Here is a 23063-nt window from a genome sequence, read left to right as displayed (position 1 = left end):
TTTCACCATTAAAAAAATATGGAGTCTAACGACCTCATTAAGACTAAGTACTACAGACCTCTCTGATTCTGAACCCCTAGCCCTGCATTACTGTCTACTAAAAACACTTCAGTTCCCTTTCTTGGAGTTCATGGATTTACACAAGTTCCTTCCAAAGCCTCAGTTTCTGAAATTTTGAATTCGAGTCAGTTATTGACATTTCAGAGTCCTCTCAGAGGGTTAATAGAAATCAACAAAAAAGACAAGGTATGTCCAATTTTTGAGGAGGCTGAAAACTGGACAAAGATTTTGAAAGGAATTTAGAAACTACAGGGAGGGACTAAAAAATTATATGGAAAGTTAAGGTATGCCAAGGGATCAGTTAGTCAATCTCCTCTTTTAAGAATACTGTTGGGAACTACCTCCAGCTCCTCTGCTCTCTCATTATCAAGGGATCAAAACCACAACTACGAAACCAACAGCCATGTTCATTACTCCCTTTATAAACACAAACACGTTTGCAGAGGGCGTCCATCCACCTTCCAAGCTCATTCTGAAGGTGTTCAGCATGAACAATTTAAAGCAGATGTTCAAAGCATACGTCAAACAAGGGGATAAGGTCAAGTATTACTTCATCCATTACATTTCCCATAAAAATGTACAGAAGAGTGACTGGTCTCCAAAGTTTATTAAAAATCAAAGAATAGAAAACTTTACATAAAAATATGTCAATTTTAGCTTCCACGTAGTTGTCCACACAAAAAATTTAAACATGATTTTTTTTTAAACCTGTAGCACATAACCACAGTGATAGCCAGGCCAATTTATTTGGTTCACCATGACTGAAGTGTTACATGATACCACTTTTCAAATGAGTTTTGCTTTAAAATGGACGCTAGTATAAGACACCAACTAAAGCCTTTGAAGGCTCTTTAACGTAGTTATGCTCAATATTGCTAGTGTGTGAAGACTAAGCAGTACAGGCTCATGTAACAGCCCTTAGATATTATTTATGAATCAGCTCACAATTTTTAAAACTTTTTTTTTTAAATTGTGATGAGTCTGGAGCATTAAGACAAACTTTTTGCAAACAGATATGCACTACTCTACTTTGGAATGTTGCCCTCTCTCCCCCTCAAGGACCTGTTTGTGTTTGACAGATTCAGTAATAACGTGAACTACTTCTGCTTCAAAGGCATACAGCATATTAAAAAGCTTCATGCTTGACACCTCATTTTAATATTCAGATATCAGTTTTAAAACCTTCTGTATCTGTACACAGTATAGATGTCCTGTTAACAGGATTCTTCAGCTCTCTCTGCTAGTGGACTTGTATAACTGATCTGTAGTTTTCTGTATAGCTTAAGAACTCTCATTAAAAAAAACAGGAAGTCAGAGGGCGTGAGATGTGACCTACTCCCAGGACAACCGTGGTGCTTTAAAAAACTCAGGGTTAGGCAGGATGTACATTTTTCAAAAAGTTAAAGACAGTGTTTGTCATGGCAATACACACTTGCATAGTATACCTGTATGCATCTGTAAATTAAGTGCCAGCCACTCATACTGTGTACAACACTGGGCTGTGCTCTCCTGCAATACATTAAAAGATACTTCTCGTAATGCTTAGAGCAGCTGAAGTACTTTTTATATATTTGCTCTTAACAGAACTAATGCATACTGCTATACAGATTCCTTAATGGAATCAACATATTTCCTTTCTCCACATTCCTTAAGCCGGGTACCTCTGTTTAATAATGTTGTTTGAACCCAAACATCAACAGGTTACGTTACTAAAATGCATCAAAGCGTGTAGTTCACAGCTTTTTAATTTCACATCAGGACTCGAACCAACCTTTTCCCCCTCCCTCTCAAAAGTTTTACTTCTGGTACTACAAATGCTGGATTTGTTGTCTAGTTAAAGGAATAAAATTAAAACTCATTGGTCAGAGCAAGACGACTGATAGAGGCCAGACAATGAGCTAAAAAACACAGGGTCAAAATGCTTTGGAGCTTAATACCTTCTTAAAACCGTAAGCCAAATCGCACTTTCATTGTGAATCAAGAAGCCTCAAATATTACCAAATGTCATGTTTGTAACACTGCTCAGACAACCTGCCAAAACTATGAACCCAACTTAGATAATGCAACCTGGGAAAGGATCTGTAAATTAAAAAAACCTCTTCCCCTTAAATATAACTTATGTGACAATATGAAATTAAATTAAAAATTCCAAGTTATTGCACAAATTATACTTCCAATATTTACAGAGCAAAAAATTCTGAACTTTGAAATGAAAACAGGAGAGCAGCAAATTTACTTGTATGAATTCCCAACTTGATTTGCTGCAAATAAAAAAAAAAATAATTCCAAGGGGCTGAAGTTTCCTTCACTTCTAAAATAAAAGAAAACAGAACCCACAAAGGAACAGATGTAGCCACAGCAAAAAAGCCACAGCATTTGTAAATGTCCTTGCAGTTCTATTGTCAGAGCTGCTTCGGCACTGTATGAACCATTGTGGGAAGGCAGAAAACAAACTTCCACATTTAATAAGGCTTCACAGATAAGCACAACTACTTCTTGAAGATGGACTGAACCACCACACAAAGAAACATGCAAAGAAGTCAGTTGCAGATATTTGGCAACACCAATAAAACGATGTGCTGGACGCTGGTCTCCATCCCTCAAGTCGAGTGGCACTCACTCAGTTTGTCTGAACAGGGAAGGTCATTTTGGCATCTGCCATTATCTGCTCAGACTAATAGGCAAACTGTCTCTGTGTTTTTTTCTTCTCCATATGTTACGATTGTACTGGTGGTGTCCTCGGTTACCAACTGGTTGCCTTATGCCTCCACTGCTGACGGGGCTGTAGCTGTTTCCTTGGTTATGAGTTCCTTTCATGGAAAACTTCATTCCACCGTGCTGCTAAAAAACACAAGATAAGCACTCAGTTTAGGCATACAAACAACCGAAACAAAGCACATATTACCAGTGGTATTTCCTCAACATACAAGTCATTCCCACAGAACACTACTTGAAACAACTTTCATGCTTCTCTAATTTTAGCTGTGCAAGTCCTATGGCACTAACAGCTTAAGAAGTGTTTTCTGAAGTAAATGTCCTGCAAATGAAATGGTGTAGATTTCAAAGCGTCCTTAAAACCCTTGAATGAGTAAGAAATACACTCACTATGCATCACCCTTATAAAAACAGAGACCTTCCACGTTAAATGCTAATTGTGACAGTCGTTTCTATTTTTGAGGATCTTAGCAAGAGCATGACCAGGTGAGATACCCAGTAAGACTTTCAGAAACATCATAGCTAAGTGTAAAGGCGTGATCATATGAGCTGATACATACAAAGCACGAGTCTGCTCTGCCCATAATCTCACTCAGCTACAGGTAAACTAGCTATGGCTTGTAAGGAGCTTGTAAATTCTACTGGTCTGATCATAGGGCTACACGGCTCCTAGACCATACCTCACATCCAGACCAAGGCAAAACAATTCAATGATCAGGAACATAGCATGACACTTTCTTTGGGGGGAATCTCCAATAACTTGGAACAGAAACTGCCAAAAAGGGTTAGTGGCAGCCTGATTAAATCTACCACACCATAAGGTACTACAGGCGGCCCTATCACTTAATGGCACACAGTAAGTTGGTTTGACATATATGTACTTCAAATAGGTACAAGTTGCAAAAGATGAAATTGAAACAGACTTCCCAAATATTGGTAACTTCAATGCAAGAAACATTTTCTGATGTCTGACAGCAATAACTAAGACAGACAACTGACTGCCTTTAACAAAAGCCAATACATCATTTTATCTACTGTAAGTGGTTAAACTGGAACACCACAAAGCTCACATTTGAGGCAACAGCTTAGAATATGAAATATCTGCAGCTACTTTAGTAACCTGTATTTCCAAACAAGTTTGGAGTAGAAAGAAATATGAGAACACCAAGCCATCATTACAATTGTGTGCACAAAAGCAAAACAGTTATTGAATGCATAATTCCATAAACAACTTTTTACTGTCAAATTATAATTAGAAGAGAGACTGAGCATACAGAAAAACAAACTGGTAAAGACTAGTATTGAGAAATAATTAAAGTTAACTGCATGGTGGTAAAAAACCCTTAAACTGTTTTTTAATTTGTAAACTGTGTGCTACAGCAACCTAATCAACCTTCAACATGCAACTTCTAGGCTCCCAAGACAGACATGCTAAGTGCTATCCTCAGACTACCAATGGTAAAATATTCATGGACAAACAGAAAAAGGGAATGCAAGCTGAGAATCCCTCATTCTTAAGAGACACAACTGCCCAAACCTTATTTATTGACATATGTTGCTAAAACATCTACTAGACACTATTTATGAAAGTCAACAACATGAAACTAAAAAAAACTTAGAATATGTTTTATATTTTTGGCAAGTGGTCCTTCAAGCAAACACACCATCTTGTCACATTCTTGCACAGCAAAGTTTTCTAGTTCATAAGTGTAAATCTGACTCAATCATATAAGCAATTAAGCATCTACATTAAGTGAGGTCAAAATACTAAAAGTAATCCTTCAACAGTGAAAACACTAAAAACAGCCAGTCATTACAGTTACCCTCAACTGTAAGGTGAAAAAGAGACAGAGGAAAACTTTAGTTTTGCTGCTGTACAACCAGAACAAAACTCTGACCAAGGAGCATACAGTCTCAGCAAGCCTATCCTCTTCAGCTGGAAATGTGAAAAATCTGGCAACTTCATCCTTAATTTGAGGATTCAGCAAAAAAAAAAATATTGGGGGAAGGAAAGCAGGTCACAACAAGATCAGACAAGCACCACAGCAAGTATGAGAATTAAGCCTATCCTAAAAGAAGTTATATCCCTGGTTTGTTCAAAAGGTAATCGAACTTCCAAAGAATGATTAATAAGCTAGCCAGAAAGTGATCTCTAGCTTGTCATGAAGCATTTTGCACTGTTTTTCAGGCCATCAAGATACAGACTGTCAAACTATCAGAGCAGAATCTGAATCCATCTGTCTTGTAACTCATCAGCTGAGAGCAGGTGCCTAAGGAAGTTGACTCAGAGACCTCTTAAGTCAGAGATGGTGCCTTTATATTTACGAGTTCTCCACTAGATATTGTTTGCTAGTTTGTTCAGATTTTTGAAACCATAAGCTTTTAGCATCCTGCATCCTGTGCTATGGCATTTCACAGCTTAAATGAGCATCGTGCTTAATTTCAGCCATCTGATGATTCTTCAGCTCTTGAAGTAATTAATTTCTTGTCATTCTGCTCTCTGACTTTTCCATATACTGCTGATGACTACACAGACCTAGTTCATATACCTCATTTTCTTCTCCAGGTTAAAGAATCATTCATTCTTCACACAGAAGCAGTTCCATTTGTTTGACCACTCTCACCATCCTTCCCTATTCTTCCATTTGTATTATAACTTTCTTCTGATGTAGGAAGCAAAATTGTACTCACTGTTCATGATGGGGGATCTACATGGATTTTTACATGATGTTTTCATTTCTGCTCTTTATTCCTAATACTGTCTGAAATTTCGTTTGACACTCAATTCTCAGTAGGAAATCAAGAAAGCATTATCAAAGCAGTTTTCTGCAAAAACGTCAAGATCTCATCTTTGCAAGAAACTGTCAGCCCAGGGCCTGCCACTCTCTACAAAGTTTAAAGTATTTCTCTCCCTCCTGATGCAGTGCCTTGAAAGGTCCTTCCGCACCCCTTCTCAGTTGGCCCTTAAGGTTCTTAACACCACGAGCAAACTTCGCCACACTTCATCCATTGCCTTTCAGATGTTAGGCATCACAAAGCCCAGCACAACCTCCTGCAGGGCTGTCCTGGTGAACTCCACGTACTACAAAAAATGGAATCTTTGTTTCTCATCTTCTAACTAGTTCATTGTTTACAAAACGACACACATCTTTCACTTAGTTTCCTTTCAGAATCTTCGGTAAAAGCAATTTACTTCATGTCTTTTGGAAATCCCAAGAGGCTGTATCAGACAGCTTTCTCTTGTCCACACACTTCTGGATATTCACATGCTCAGGACTCCCATAATCACTGAGAAATGGCATGTCTGTAAGCAGGTGATGGCTGGAGAGAGATCAGATAATCAAAAAGGAAAGCCCTTCATCTGTGATACAACAGACAAATCTTTGGTTTATATGTTTTTACTTCTTTACATCTATTTCTCAATAGAATAGTCTGCTTTCCCATCATAGGGCTATTGATTCAACAACTGAATGATAGAACTGGTTTGGTTTTTGTGGGGTTTTTTTGGTTGGTTGGGTTTTTTTTTTGAGAAGTCTGTTGAATTTGATCCTCTGCAAATAAAAGCTGCTAGATCTGGAGGGAAAACTAAAAAAATTGCATTTGAGACAAGCTGGGGGGTGGGGGGGTGGGGGTGGAATTCTGTATCACATACCAGGTTAAAAAAGTTTCCAGATATTTTAACAGAAATTTAAGAAAAGGATGTTCCTGGCCTTTACCCCAAACAACAGAAATCTGGTGGAAACTGAAATACCAAGTAATTATTTGCTAAGGAAACCAAACTTTTATTCTTAAATACTGGCAGTTAGTATACAAGACTGCTGACATTCAAAGACTGTCATGATTCAAAAAGAAAATTTATAGCCAAAAATAAATCACCTACACTTTGAAATAACACAAGTAACATAGAGCTGAAGTCTAAACATAAACAAGGTTTCTGAGTTGTTTCAATGTTTGGGTTTTTTGACTGTTATCTTCTCTATAGTAAGCAGAAAAAAGCAGGGAAGTGTTAGCAATGAAAATGAAGTATCAGTACTCTTAACTTTAAAAGAAAAGAGATTATACATACAGTGCTCAAAAATAATTGGTAAGGACCTACAAAGCTGAAGAAAAAGTTTAGAAAAGGCATAGGACAGTTTAGAAAGAATAATTTTTGCAGAAGATATTTACTACTTTGTTGTTAAGACTACAGGATTAATGGCCATGATTGAATCTCATCTGCAGTTGATCAGAACTGTAATCAAGCTCGTACACTTCAAATTCATTCCATGTGAAATATTACAGAGTAGTATTCAGAAGAGCTTTAATGCATCGCTAACATTTTAAGTATCCCCTTAAATAATTTAATATACATCCTCAAAATACTTCACAAAGTTCTTTTCAATTTCTCACCATATTTCCAAATTCTCTATTTTAGGCTTGTAGCAAAAAAAAACCCATAAAGAACCCTTTTTTAAAGGATTTATATTCACTTTCCCACTTTCTGAGCATAACAACATCTGGAAATATACTAAAAAATGCATCTTGCATGTAAGTAAAATTCAACTTCTTGTTCTTTATGAAATAAATCCACTGTTTTGCAGAGAAACAATGGGCAACGACCTAACCGACATTTTAGTCATTACTGCATGAGCAATAAATCAAGTATTAGGCAATGGTTCAACCTAGCCTCATTACTTTAAATTAGCTAACAGGATTCTACAAGATATTTGCACCAGCTACTTGGGCATACTCTTAACCTGGTAAGATTTATAAGTGTTTTGGATTTCTAAGCTGAAGTATAGCAAAATCAAAATAAGTTCTTACTCAAGTCGTTTAGAACTGGCGATCTGGGGAAGTAAGGTCCAAACCACTGCAAACATCAAAGACACTTCCCTTCCTTTTGGGTCCCTTGTTTGGACCTACTGGCCACTTTCAACTACAACTGCCAAGATCTTGAGTCCTGAACAGATTTTATAAAATGAGCCAAAACCCATTTCTGCTCCCATTAAAAGGAGAAAACAGCATTTATGCAACCAGCTGTGAGAGCAGCAAAGAAAAAAAATCAACATGGAGACTAGAAAGAGCTCAAAAGCAAGAAGAGTTTTAGATGTTTCTTATCTTCTAACACTAGAGGACTGAAATACTCAAAGCCACAAGGGAGCAGGTTATATCAGTCCTTCATATCTTATTTTACTTTGTGCGGTAGGTCTGCCAGTAGCCTGTAACAAAGGGAAGCTTTTTATTTTCTTCACCTTTAACAACAGGTTAAGCAACTATTAGTATGACAGTTCGAAGATAAACTAGTATTTGAGAGAACAGAGGGCTGAGACCTCAGAATGAGTGACTGACAGTAGAGACTACCGTCATAATCTGAGCATATTTTGAACTACCTTATGGTAAAGAAAGTAGAATCTGACGCACAAAATAAATACCCTTTTTGATCTTAACAGTCAAGTTTCAAAAATGAGGGGCGAGAGTCAAAACAACACTACCAGAAGACAGAACTCATACTGCAACTTTGCTACTGTTGTGACATGGGCCATGAAGTGTTATCTGCATACTTGTCATTAATGAGAACAAGAGATAATAGCTTCTCTAGCATAAGGCTGACAATTTTAGACCTTAAAGAGAAATCTTACCTCACTGAGATTTCTCACCTTTTTATTTGGAATAAAAAAAGTATTATTACAGTGAGCAGACCCAAAACACTTTCCAAATGATGAGCTGATATCAATACAGTACACGTGAAAAAGTCAGTAGAGGAAACGCGTGTGTGAATATTCAAATCAATCTCAGTTTGGGACCAACAATCTGATTACAGTGACATTGGAAGATAAAGGTGTACTATGCAAACAAAAATCAGGTATTACTTTTACATTTCCTTAAGTCTATCTTTTATTTATGGTAGGTTTATTTATGTTCCTAGAAACTACTATTTAGACTTTGTCTCTTTCCTGCAACTCAAAAAGCACTCAGGAAGCAACCACCAAGCTGGCCAGAGACTTTCATACAGTCATATAAACATTTTAGGGTGGATGTCCATATGGAGACCTCTGGAGATCATTTAATCCAACCTTCTGTTCTAAGCAGAGTCAGATTAGGTTATCCAGGGTCTAGTCAAGCTGAGTCAGTTTCCATACATGGAAGGATTTCACCACGTAAAGACTATCCATATAAATATATGACAATCTAAGATGAAAAATATTTTAAGTACTGTTTTCAGCTGAACAGCCTCTGAAACTGAGATGCAGTTTTTTCTTCTCTCCATTCTTTAGGAAAGGAAATAAAACATCATCTTCTGTTCCTAATTTTGCATGTATTAAATCAAAAATCAAACAATGTTCTGTCATACACAGAAGATGGGAGTCTGACATTTAGAAACGAAACTGTCTCCAAAGTAAGATGGTAGTATCCTTCCTTTGCCTAAGAAAATGCATGGACACCGAAAAAGTATTCCATCCTAAATGAGAGCGCTCTAAATAAAAGGTAAGAAAAATGCCATTTGGTTGACTGAAGAAACCTTCAGTACCTAAACAGCTTAGCAATGCCATTGAAGAAACAAATCAGGTCACTTCTAAATTGAAGTTAACATACTAAAAACTCTGAAGCATCACACTACTAAGGGAATTTAGCATATTTGTACATCTGACTAGCTGATGACACCTGCATTCTCAGAAATATTTGGTAAAGTGGACTAGAGTTCAGCCTTGATGTGAATTAAAATGTATCTTTACAAATGTATCTTTCATCGAAGTGAACTACATTTAACAGCTTGCACTCATCTACAAGAAATACATTTTTGACTCAAGCCCCTGACCAATGTTATTTTTGTTTCCAATGCTGCTAACTTTTGAGGAACCATTCCAGATATACTAGCAGTATCAGCATTACTAGTGATAAAAAGCAACACCATTAACAATTGTTCCGAATAAGAGCAAACACTGAAGCAAAGTATTTTAGCCAGTGAAGTTCCTGTAAAGCAATATAAACAAGTGTTTTATAAGTTTAAGTGTCTGGCCTTATATGGCCAAACACAAAAGAATCTGAAAAACAAACTACTTCTACAAGTTCTTCTAAGAGTTATTTAGACTGTGGTATTTCAGCATTGACATTATGGTTTTATTTCCTAGTTGTCTCTTGTGCTTCACAACTGAGCTAATAAATGCTGCTATGAAATTTTCAATGAACACATTCACGATCAGACTCCACTCATGTAAAGGGTCTTCAGTAGAGGTTTTCTTAGACACACCAGAAGCCAGTGCAGCAGAAGGACTGGTGCTTACTGGCTTTAGATACTTTTGAATCAAAAGACCACTCTTTGGAAAAAAAAACGCAACTTAAAGCGTAAAAGAAAAGAGTTCTTCTGACCTAAGCGACATGAAGTTTCTTCTGTCTTCATTGGTGACTAGGTGACCAACAATCCAAGAACAAACTGAACTTATTTCATCCCAAAATAACAACAAGGAAAGTAGTCCTTTCTTCTCCATGGGAAGTCACCAAGCAATTTCCACCCCCCTCCATTCATCTGGACATGCATGCCAATATCTGGTTTTCTGCTTATTGCAGTGGGCAGCACTGCTTCATAAACTGTTCTGCTCTCCCAAGTGAAATTTCAAACTACTTGTCAGCAAAGTAGAAGAATGATTACCTTGGAAAAATTATAATGATGATCCCGAAAAGCAAGCAGACCTGTATCAGGAGCTTAATTAGTCCCTGAACTACCTGGAAATTCTCCAATTAATTATGCAGTATGTAAATAGAATTGGTAATCACACCAAAGCTGTTTCAAAAAAGAAAGTATTAGGAAGCTCTAATGGCAGAGAAATTTGCTTAGAAGGCTGCAAGTTGTTCAAAACACAGTTAGTGCTCTTGACATTGGCACCTCCTGCTTTCGAGGGTAGTACTGGACACCTAGGTACAGCTTCCAAGCTGAACTGAGGCAGAGAAAGTTGCCAGGGAAAAGGCTGAAGACACCATGCAGACAAATTAACCCCTTTCAAAGACTTTTTGAATATGAAAGAACACTTGCTGTTAAGAAAAAGTTGTACACGTTCAAGTCTACCAGGATAGGAGTCCTCTGAGCTAGTAAAATATGCCCATTAAAAGCTATAAACTAGCATGGTCTGAAGTTACATCAACTGCAAAAGGAAAGCCATCAACCTAATCTAGCTCAGTCATGCTCCAGAAAGCTGCAAGTGACAAGGAGACATTTACAGTATTCTGGGTAGAATGATTTCATTTCCCACTTCTGACTTGGTCACAATCCTTATCAAAAAAAGAACATTTCTACTTCACAATACATAAGCTTTTGGTAAATTCAAGGCAGAAAAACCATCATCCCATTTCTGAACTGTAGATAGCAAGAAATTTCCTCTGATGTAACATGAATCTCAAAGGCACATCTTTGTCAAGCAAAAGCCACAGAAAAATTCCCAATTTTAAACATATAAGTATTGTACAAACTACTAAAAGAACAGTTAACAAGTATTGGAAAGGACAGCCAAGTAACAGAAAGCCAGAAAAAGTGCTACAAAGCAGTTGTTTTCCAAGATTCAAAATTCCAACAGAGATCCAAAATTCATGCAACACATTGCCTCTCCACAACTGAGGCAAAAACTCTGGATGCCAATTTGTTTTGTACCAACAATTGCATGCCTCAAAAACTGGATTCTTTTTTTGTGTAATTCTGATGAAGTTAAGCTCCAGGGTACCTCTTCAGAAAAGCAGAGTTGTTAAGGAAAAGAATAAACTAGACTAAGTTCGTGTTTTAGATTAAGTTTAAGTTAAAATAGCTCTCCGGTTTTATTTTAAACAAACTTTAAATGTTTCAGACTGTATACTAGCATGTGAATACTCAACTGCAGACACTAAAATAGCAATATATTGTTCTATTAGCTTCTCACTAATAGAAAACATTTCCTGTGCAGATAAGCTGGTTTTGCCTAGGTAAGATTCAGCAGTAGGGGAGGGCAGGTAAAGGGGAGAAGAGCAGGGAGGAATCTGTGTAATCACTTACAAGATTAAACCAAAAGGCATACCTCAAGATACAAGTGGGGCTTGGTAGATGACTGAGGATTGCAGAGGTAGCTGGGAAGAGCATGTGGTAACAGCTTTCAAAGATGGTGCCCCTTCTATATTAACCTGAGGGCAAGGAAATAGTGAAACACCTACAGTATGCAAAGTAGCCTGGTCTAAATGAAAAAGAGAGTGAAAAACATTTCAGTGAAGTGCCTAAAACAAGCACTTGTGTAATAACTATGAAGAATTTGAGCATCAAGCTATAACATGCCCTAACTCAATACTGATATTACTGAACGTTGAAAATGTTGTCCAGATGAAATTTCTTCATTATTCATCTAAATGTTTCAATGTTTAAAGCACTATCTGATTTTTCTATTATTCTGTAGTAAGTGGCAGTTACCATCTCTAGACATATAAATCAAACTCACAAGCTGAATGAAAAGTATTCCCTTACATGCCAGGCTCAAAGTATTTTGATCAGCAGCACAAAGTCCAGCTGGAGGTCAGCAGCCAGTGGTATATCCCAAGGGCTGATACTAGGGCCAGTACTAGTTAACATCTTCATTAATGAACTGGATGATGGAAGAGAGTGACCTTCAGCACAGTTGCAGATGATACAAAATTGGAAGGAGTGGCTGATACGTAAGTTGGTTGTGCTGCCATAAAGAGGGACCTCGTCAGGCTGGAGAAACGGGCTGACAGAAATCTCATGAAGTTTGAAAAAGGGAAATGCTAAACTCTGCCCTTGGGAAGGAATAATCCCACACACCAGTACGCACTGGGCACTGACCAGCTGGAAAGCAGCCTGGCATAAAATGACCAGGGATTCCCAATGGACAAGTTGAACATGAGCCAGCAACGTGCCCTTTCATCAAGGAAGGCCAACAGCATCCTGGACTTCATTAGGAAGAGTATCTCTAGCAGGTCAAGAGAGGTGATCATTTCCCCTCAGCACTGGTGAGGCCACACGTGGAGTGCTGGGCCCAGGTCTGTGCTCCCCAGTAGAGAGACATGGACATATGGGAGTGATGATGATTCATGAAGATGAATAAGGACTGAAACATTTGTCATACAAGGAAATGACAGAGCTAGGACTGTTTAACCTCAAGAAGAGAGCGCTCAGGAAGGATCTTATTGATGGGTCTAACTAATGAGAGGGTGTAAAGAAGATGGAGGCAGACTCTTCGCACTGGTACCCAGTAAAAGGACAAGAAGCAATGGGCATAAGCTGAAATACAGAAAACACCATTTAAATTTAAGAACAAACTTTTTTACTGGAATAAGTTGCCCAGGGCACTGGGGAGTCTCCATCCTTGGAGATACTCAAAACCCTGACTGGACAAGGCCTTGAGCAACCTGCTGTAGTTGACACTGTTTTGGGCAGAAGGGTTGGACTAAGTGACTTCCAGAGGCCCCTTCCAACCTCAACTATTCTGTGATTCTGCAAAATACTTGAACAATCTTGAAGCAGAAACTGAAGCAAATACATCTTGCATCATGCCCAAAGTGTCAAAGAAGTGCTGAATCAAATAAAAAAGACAAGGTTAAGTTGAAAATATCCTGGCCCTAGATTCCCAAAAACTGTGATAGAAGGACTGAGAGAAGGAAAACATTGTAAGAACCTGACCAAAACTAGGTTTCAAAGAAACCAGCTCATTATTTTGTTACCATAGGCAACCTACAACCCACAACTTGCATTACAGCTCATGTGAGGCAGCTGTTTTGACGAATAGTTTTAATAATCAAGATTGAGGGAATATTTTCCGATAGAGGCACTGAGGCTGTGAGAAAAACTGAGGATTTTTCTTCCCCTTGTACTATAATGGATACATTAGCTAAAATACTTCAGGCTAGTTGAGTAGCATACAGTTTCCCTGCACATTCACCTCCCAGCACATTTTAGCACACATTTAATATTTTGGTAAAAATTCTTGTACACATGCCCGTAATTAATTTTCTGTTCTCTATCTTTAAAATGTATTACAGAAAGTTACAAGTCTAGTCAGATCTGTTCTAATAGTTCAAAATCAAGACAACTAAACAAGCCTAGACAGGTCAGTACTATTTCTTCAGATTCAAAAACTAGCTTACAGATACACCACCTACATGAAGTGTCTATTTTAAGAACAGGAAGTTAAATAGCCTAAAAAGCTGCAAATATCCCACTGGTTAGGCACCAGGAGTCTCAAATACAACTTAAGGAGTCAGACATCTGAGACTCTCCCTTCAACTTATTCCTAGATGTCAGTGTGCTGTGGAAGGGCTCTTATATTCAGAGATGCATCTCAAACACCAAACCCTTTCCCACCCATTCTTCTCCCCACACTTCTGACATGGCAGGTAAGTACTTTTATGATTACATGAAGTTTAGCACATGCTATATGAAGGTTATCTTCAGAGGTTTTTAGACTGACAGCACAGCGCAAATGATCTACACTTCCGATTTGATCACTTTCTCATGAAAAAGTCGCTCCATTTAGTTGGCTCATACCTGATTACTGGCGGCCATTATCAAGGTTCTCGTAGGCGCAGATTGGGGTTTACCACTTGGCATAGGCAATGCGGGTGGTAAACTGGCCATAAGCTGAGTCGGTGCTTGCAGACTGAACTGGTAAACATTAGGAGCTGTGCAAGGTGGTGTATCAGAATCCTTTTGGCAGAGAAAAAGGGGAAAAGAAAAGCAACTTTACAGAAAGTACAGTATATACAGGCTATGCATGTGAAAATGCACCCAAATATCAACTCATGTGAATACTGTAAAATTTAATGATTTTTTTTCAAAGGTAAAAATAAAATACAAGCTAGCACTATGTTTATTTTACACATCTAGCAAAAGTTTAATTGAACCTGCATCAAGGAGACAATGTCAACAGGTCTATGGCAATCAGAGGTCAGTTCCAGTCAGTGCAATCTAAAGCCAAAGTTATACCTCTACCAAATTCGAATTAAAAGATGAGAACTAAGGTTGGGAAAACAGAACAAGAACAGCAACACTGTTAGTGATACACGGGCTAGAATTTTAGGTGTCATGACAGAATCAGTCCTCTGAACAGTGTTCTGCATTGTACTTATCTGTACAGCAAAGTTACTCACTGTAATTGTTATAGTCTTCTGCCATTCTACCCAGCAACAGCAAAGTTAGGGCTCCACCTACCAAGAAACAAGGAGACGGTCTGCCAGTCAAGACTAGTATATGCACACCAGTCACCCACTTCACTGCTAGTTAGGAGTTCTGTTCCCCTCGCTTTCCATCGGAAATCTGAGTGATAATTCTTCAGGGAAAGCAAGATGGATGTAGGATTACAGAAACAGATACTGTAATGGAACTGGTATTACTGATTACTATTCCTCCTCCTTCCAGCCTGACCAACAGCAATTACATATGCATCATAAGCAGTCATACTGGTGATGTTATAACACTGTGTGCCTGGTGCAATTAACAGACAACAAGCAAGGAGGCAAGCACAGATGCAGGGGTTTATAGGAATTACTGAAGTCAGAAAACACCTGACTGTCTCAATTCTTAAATGACCAATTATTTTCTACACTGAGAAAGCTGAAAAGCAAGCTACAGCCTTTTGAAACAACTTTGAACACAGATCTTGTAAAACATATTTTCCAGCCATAACATAACGGCAACAGATAAGTAGCTTCCCCTACATTTTACTGCTGCTTTTTACCTCACCCTTAACTCCAAAGTATTCTGAACTTGAAAATAATGGAAAAACCTATTCTTTATCCCAAACCACTAGTGTTTTTTCCGTTCCCAGCCATCTGGCTCGAAGTATAGCAAGAGATGGGGCTTGGCCAATTAGTAGTTTAGGAGTTGCCATATTAAAAGACATTATTGGCTCAGATCATCAAGGACCTTTAACAGTAATTACTGAAATATACTACTGCTCTTTCTCTAAAGATTAATTGCCTGGAAGCAAAGACTCTTCAGTTAAACCAAGCAAACTTTAAATAGACCTCCAGCACTACTACTTGCCCTCACACAGCCTTGCTTTCCGAATAAGATTCTTTGGTTAGCGAATAGGCTGTCTAGGAAAATATTTTCAGGAACAAGAAAATATTTTAAAGCTTTTCCTGGGGAAAGGAGAAGGTCATTTAAGAGAGACTGACAGTTGTGAATACTGAGCAGCCTAAGGAATGAAATACTAGAAAGCAAAACTTGCATCCCAGCTGAAGTGAATACCCACAGTAGAAACAGTCCTCAATAAAACTGTCAGCTATTAGAACAATCACTCCTTTATTGGTCCATATAAAGTTGTGCTTACTAAAAAATAAGTTCTAGAAAGAGAGGAGCTGTTCTACTAGGTCAACTAGTGGTAAAAGTTACAGTATGCCTTTGTGAAGCAGTTTCAGATATTTGCCTCATTAATTCACTAGAGAGATCATACTGGTAATAAGAATCTGTGCAGAAACTTAAGTCTTATTTATGAGATCAGATGTTTACCATTTAATAAATATGTTCACAGTGGGCAACTACATGCTGTAGCACTGATCAAAAAATTAAGCTTAGTTGTATGCACATGCAAAGCCGACTGCCTGGATAAGATGGCATTTTTCTCCTTTGCCCAATCCTACAATATTAGCCACAGGAACAGGCTAAGGTCTCTACAAAGATGAAGCTGATACATTCTCCTAAGTAGGTGGTAGAGTCAGGTACAGGGGCAAGAACTTGGATTTCTAAGCTGAAGTTTCTTTAGACACTATTGGTCATGGAATTATTAAAAAGCTTATAAAAAGAGGGAAAAATAAAGCAGGGGTAGTCATGTTTGAACAGACAACTTCTGAGCATGCTCACAAGTAACCATGAGCAGGCAGTTGGGAGGGAAAAGGGGATCTTACTGTCTATCCAAACCAATGCGTTATCTTCTGTGATGCAACCTTCACAAACCTGACCAAAGAATAGTTTTAGTCTCTCCACTCAAAGAGCCTCCCCTTTCTCTTCTGCTTCGATACAATTAGACCCCCTGAAAATTCACATACTTAACCCAGATGGGACACTTCTCATTTATAAGATTTCTAAGGGGTTTTGTGCAATAAAAAGTTAACTCCAGTATGGAAGCAGCAGCAGATGGAAGAGAAAAGGGGGTCATATGGTTTAACTGAGACTTCAGCACAAGGAAGCTTGTGTTGCTTTATTTTAATTTTGTAATAGGTACGTTCTTCTGCATCAACGTCATTTACTGATAACACATCTCATACAAGTAGATTGTATCTCTCTTCTGAGGCAATCCTGGATTGCTAACAGGATTACTGTATGGAGTTGATATGCTGACTTCTCATCAGCATCAAAATCCTTTTGTGAAGAGCATTACCTTTCTTACTCAAACTGAAAGGTTAACCTCAGTGATCAGAAAATTGAGCCTAATGTGAACAAAACTGATTTTCCACAAGCACTGCCTACACTGAGGGATTAAGTCTTACTTGGTCTTCTGGAGAGGATTCTTAAGTGTAGTGGGCAAACTTGAAGCATTACAGAAGCTCAGAAGACCTACAAGTAAGTAAATGCAAACAGGTAATACTCTGACACTTTAGATCCATGTCTGGAAGACAAAAGCTCTGACCCTTACTAGAGTAAAGGCTACAGAGGTCACATTGTAAAAAGATGAATGTAAAATAAAGGGGTAAGATCCCTAAATTGATTCTAGTAAATAATCTAGGGATAAAGCTACAATGACTGCACTAAAAGCCAAGATAAGTTCCTGATCTCTTGAATACTACTACTATGAATGCCAATCATACAGAGTCTCTCATTCTGCAAGGAAAATATCTTCTGAAGAGATGCTTTTGGAAACAAAGAGAGACTGCCAGATACAGGTTTATCCTACTGGGAAGTTTCCCTTTTAAAACATACTCTTTAAACCAGTTTCAACTTCCTAAGAACTTCGTACCTGGAAGGAAGATTTCTACTATTCATAGCCTTGATTACTGAGGACTCTTTAATTTAGCTTCATGTTGGAAAGAAGATAGAGTATGGAAGAGACCTATAAACTCAAGTGTTACTGAGGAACTCGCCTAACTGCAAATTTTGCTTGAGAAATGGGATCCCCTAGCCTTCTGTCTAGACAGAAACAGTGAAGCACTGCAGTCATATGAAAGATGAAGAGCTGAAGCAATCTTACAATCCAAACTTCTCTTCCTGACATCGGAAGAGAACAAAAAATCCTTTACTGTTCTGCAAAATGCATCTGCCATTATAAAAAGTCCGAGGACCTCATCAGCAAGAGAATATTTACTCACCAGAAGCTCCTTACTAACTAGGTCTGGCTGTAAGAGCTTATTTCAATTCCATTAATAACTCAAGGCTTAAGATACAAGGTAAACTGTACTGGTACATTCATCCATCAAGACAATAGGTTCAGTTTCCACAAATTTCATGTGCACTCAATTATACTCATAAGCTTCCTTTCCATGATTCTAAATGCATGAAGAAGTGGTGCCTTCTGCTTTGTTTCATGATGTAGTCAGTTGAGAAGTTTCAATTGACTGACAATAGCTACCATTTTAGAGCTTTCAATTTCCAAGACAATACTTTTTTTTAAAAGCTGGAGTGGCCTAAGAAGATTAATTCACCATCCCAGTCTGTTTAAGTTTTGGCCCAGTGGTTAAAAAGTCTAACTATCCTAGAAGTCAGTTCTCAGAAATCAAAACTTAAACAATAGAATGAAAGTTTCTTGCTAATGTGACAGATTTGGGTTCTTACACCACACTCCCCACCCCCTAAGAATGAACTACAGAGGTCTTGGCAAAAAGGTTCTTATTGTTTCCATTCTCCAAACTTCTCCCACTAATTAAACAATTTTTTTCTCTCTCCCACAACATTCAGGAGCTGGAAGCTGTGAGAGAACAATAACCACTTCAGTAAAAATTGTGTTCCATCTTTGAAAGCAAAGAACAGAAAATAGTGAGAAAATTGGTGTTTATAGTTAACACTTTACACTATACAGATTTTTTCATGTGCCCCTCTGCTTTCTTACAATGAAAGTGATTTAACAGATAACTGCTGCCAGTCTTACTCCTTTTGCCTCTTTTCCCATTCTGGCCTTCTCCATTATACCTGCATTAGCATTTGACATTATAATGAGCCAATTCAAGGACGTGAACCACAGAAACAGTAATCCCCTTTTTACTAGCTTCACCTTCTGAATCAGCTCACCACAGGATTAGGTGAACACCAGTGCAGAAAAGCAGGAGCAACTAGTGAACAGAAACATCCCTAGCAAGAACATCTAACTACTGGACTGGCTTAGTAAAAGCGTAAAAACCACACTCCTTGGAACATAAAGCAACACCAGAAAACTTCAGACATTTCATAGTTTGGGGCCACGTGCAGGAGCAGAACTTCAATGCATGCTCTCGCTGGAATGGTTTTAGCCCCAGCGTACTTAACTCTGCTTGATAAATCAACATGCTTCCAAGGTGATTTCATGGATTACACCCTCCCATCTAATTTCTTCCACATCAGCTTGTGCCATTTCCTGTTTTGGTAGGTGGAGCCATAACTTTAACTATGGTGTAAATAAAGTAGAATTGAGACGAACAAGATTTCTACTTCTATGGGAGGTCACAGGGTAAAGAATTTGCATCAACACAGTTGCACCATTTCCATTTGCCAGCCTATAAACAATACAAAACAGTCTCGAGTAAGATGCAATTAGTTGATTTTTCTGCCTTTAGGTCAACCACATTACGAAAGGAAAAAATCTTGGTCATCGTGCTTACAGCAGGGGAAAAATGAAAGAAGAGATACAGGATACAAAAGCAAACTGAAAAATAGGCATCCTCCAAAAGCATTAGTGTTCATTTTACAGAAAGACAACTAAAAATGTCATCTAATTAGTATCTACCAAGATTAAATACAAGCACAGTACCCCTTTAACCTCACCTCATTATATCCTGCCAGGCCTGACTGCAGGCTTATTCCACGTTTTATCAATACTCACTGTATTGCAGATAAGCCATCTTAAATAAAAAAAGGTCCCAGAAATGTGTCATTTCAAATTTCCTTTGTTACTCCTAATACTTTCATTTCACAGGCTTTCAATTGGTATGTATTGTTAACAGTATAGTAATATTTCAAGTTAGTGTTTTTCAAGTTAAGCACTAAATTATAGGACTCATTATGTAAGCTGAACATATACCATACTAGAATGTTAATATTGAATTTAGGTTTTCTTCCATCCTAAAATGGCTTAGGTACCTCTGTTTTTTTTCACGGCAGAGAATGTTAGGATACTGCAAGAATACAACTAGCCTTTGGCATCAGAAAGGAGTTTGAGCTTGACTTTTACAAAACTGTGTGCTTCTCTCCTTACTTTACTGACATCATAGCAGTAAAATCCAATTTTACTTGCTGTTTTACACATTCTCTCTGTACCCTTCACTGTTTAGAATAACTTGTTACCAAAATTACTTTATAATTTTGTGTTCAAAATTGCGCCTCCTGCAGCTTTGCAGAAATTTACCCTTACTTCAATTGGATACAGATAAAAGACTGCTCAAGCAACTGAGACAGAAGAACTGAAGGAGAGCATGAGACAGTATAAAACAGCACACGGTCAGAGATATGGGTTAAAAAACCAAAAGCAAATGTGGGCCTATATGGTGAAAGAGGAAAACAGGCAAAAGCAGCCCTGGAAAAATTTGTTCCCCTCTCGTCCACAGAAACTGTCAGTAATCTGCATAGCCAGAATAGGAGAAAGTTTTAAAGGATTTGAGGCTTAAACTCTTAAATGCCACAAATCAAATGTCAATCAAATGCTTTTCCCTGGTAAAATCAGGTTGTCTGTGTCTGCGCAACTCTGCTCAGGGTTGCCCACTGCTTTATCTGGAGACAAGCTGACTGCAAGTCAGCACTTATCTTTCTTTAAAGACTAAAGATTAAGAGGCCTACTTTTTAGAGCACTTGTTTCTATTTGTTCAGGAAAAGAGCAAGACAGAATCTGCATTCTTTTACAAAAAGATGATCAACTATCCATACACATATTTGTATTGTTACTTTGGTTAGGACATGAGAATAATCAGACACATAGAAAGAAGTGAGAAAAATCTATGTAGCTCTTGCTCTTAGACTGAGAATTTTGTTAGGCCACCCCCTTCTGCCCCCTCTCCCTACACACAATTTCAACTGGAACTCTACAAATTAATCATAGTCATTAAGAAAGATTTAACAAGACTACAAGAAGAGCTGTTAGAGTAACTATTCTGAAGCGTCTGTCCCTCTACTGCAGATAAGCACATGCCTTACACCTGCAAATTTAATCACTTTAAAAAAAAGCAACATTTATCAGGACAAGATATGTCATATACTCTATCACCTCTATCTGTGAATAGGGAAGTACAACAGTTCCTGCTAATAAACTGAAATTCACAGTCTTTGACTAATAGGAAGGGGAGATGGTGATAACTTCATTAAGCATGTTGAGTTCAAGTACTAAGCCGCAATTACTGCAGAGCAAGTAACAGTTCCAAAGTCAGTGTGGATCTTGTATGCGTTCAGCAGAATGACAGGAATAATGAGTATTAGTCTTATCAGTCATATTTATATACTACTCTCACACTGTAAGCATCCAATCAAAGTACTGAATACGTAATACTTGAAGACAGTGAAAAGACATTCCACAAAACACTTACGGTACTGCTCACCGTATCCCCTAGCTGACGGGGGCAGAACGGTGGGCAGATCAAGCACTGACATTCTGATGAAAGGTTCTTATAAAGCCCAAACAGCAATGGCTACAGCTAAAATTTCAAGAACAGTCTGAAAGAACATACTGTAAATGCTAAAAAGTTAAATAGAGGCAAGGATTGCATTCTCCCCCAAACTAGACTATGCAAGTACCTTGTTCACTGAAACTTTAACTGCCTTGACATGACTGCACAGTCTTGAGAAGTCAGAACTCCTCACAAAATAATCTTGTCGTAGAAGCCCAAAGAACACCAGAAACACTAAAATAAGGTGTATGGAATTTCTTAGATCCAAACTTCTAACAGACAACTTTGAGATTCTGTGCTGGACTGGATATGAGATTATATATCCGTTAGGTAACAGAAAAGAGCTTTAAAACTTTCGTATGAGCCATTACATCTGTTACTGATATGCAGGTATCACTGTCACATAAAATGCTGTACTTTATTTGGCATAACAGCATCAAAACTGCAGAGCATACTTAGCACCAGGAATTATACCAGACCAAAATGAGACTGCAAAAACATACCTAGGATTATTTTTTACTTGGCAGAGAGTGTTGATCAGGCAGCAGATATACTCCAGCACTACTCTAGGACTTCCTGAGCTAATAAAAAGCAGCTTTCCACAATGCTTAAACAACAAGAAATCCAGGCCACCAGTTACAGAGTGCAGGTCCAGAACAAAAAAGCACCCGGGGGAAAAAAAAAAAAAAAAAGGCATTTTCAAGAGGAATTTGGTCACTGCTTAGGTTCTCAGACTGACATCTGCAACTAGCCAGAACAAGCAGAGAGCTGGGGGTGAATATAGCTCATTTCACCTGGTTTCAGATTCTCATAACAATCACTTAACTCAGTATGACAGTTAAAGTGAGATTTCCTAACACCAGAGGCTTATTTTCTATTGTGGAACAGTTTGACTCTTGCTCCCATAGAGTAAAAACTCACACACTTTGCACTGTCCTTGATGGCAAAGATATTTATAAAGCATCTTCCATTATTCACTTCAACATTTGTTGGATCATGTGGGAATGTGTAGTATTTTGCAACTTACCTGTTTGCATGAATAAGTGAAGAATACATACTGCCTTTTTGTCAGGGCATCATATGGTATTTTAAATACCTGCACAGCAGAATACTTCGTTGAGAAAAGACTTACTACATAGATCAGTTTGATAATTAACAGAATCCAGAAAAACATATGCGCAGTCGAATACATTCTGATCATCAGATTCCTTGTATCCATGGGTTTATTTCTATGTGTTCCTCAGTTTGCTCCTGATCACTAATATTTATATTCTTCACAGAGCTGAGGTAACAGGGCAGGAACTTTAGTACTTAGTATTTTGCAAGGAACTACATTAGAAGTGCCAGTGAGAGAGTCAGAGACATGTGTTGACTGTATTGACATGTACAGTAAGACAAACCCATAAACTGAACAGCTATCTCACTAACAGTAATAGTGATACCAGAAGACAGATTTCTCTTCTACACAGTATTTGATCCAAAACTTACTGGTCCTTATGAAAGCTTTCTTTTGTGACTAACATTTCGCAGTTTGCTAGGACACTTATGAAAGACAGCACAACTAG

The 23063-nt window shown here is 38.0% G+C and overlaps 1 protein-coding gene across 3 annotated transcripts in view; it reads right to left on the bottom strand.

The window, feature by feature from the left end:
- Positions 1-654: 654 nt before the first annotated feature.
- The window catches only part of TENT4A (terminal nucleotidyltransferase 4A), a 61817-nt gene continuing 39408 nt past the window's right edge, over positions 655-23063 (bottom strand). The window contains exons 11-12 of one of the 3 annotated variants that reach the window (XM_076330307.1): positions 14267-14425; positions 655-2901 (exon numbers count right to left, since the gene is read on the bottom strand). In XM_076330307.1, coding sequence (XP_076186422.1) covers positions 2722-2901; positions 14267-14425 — 339 coding nt within the window. In that variant the 3' untranslated portion in view covers positions 655-2721. The remainder of the gene's footprint in view (positions 2902-14266; positions 14426-23063) is intronic. The other 2 variants (XM_076330308.1, XM_076330309.1) reach the window with 2 other exon arrangements.

The sequence above is a fragment of the Aptenodytes patagonicus genome, chromosome 2 (genome assembly GCF_965638725.1).
Source record: "Aptenodytes patagonicus chromosome 2, bAptPat1.pri.cur, whole genome shotgun sequence".
NCBI lineage: Eukaryota > Metazoa > Chordata > Aves > Sphenisciformes > Spheniscidae > Aptenodytes > Aptenodytes patagonicus.
This window is presented reverse-complemented; position numbering and strand designations above follow the sequence as displayed.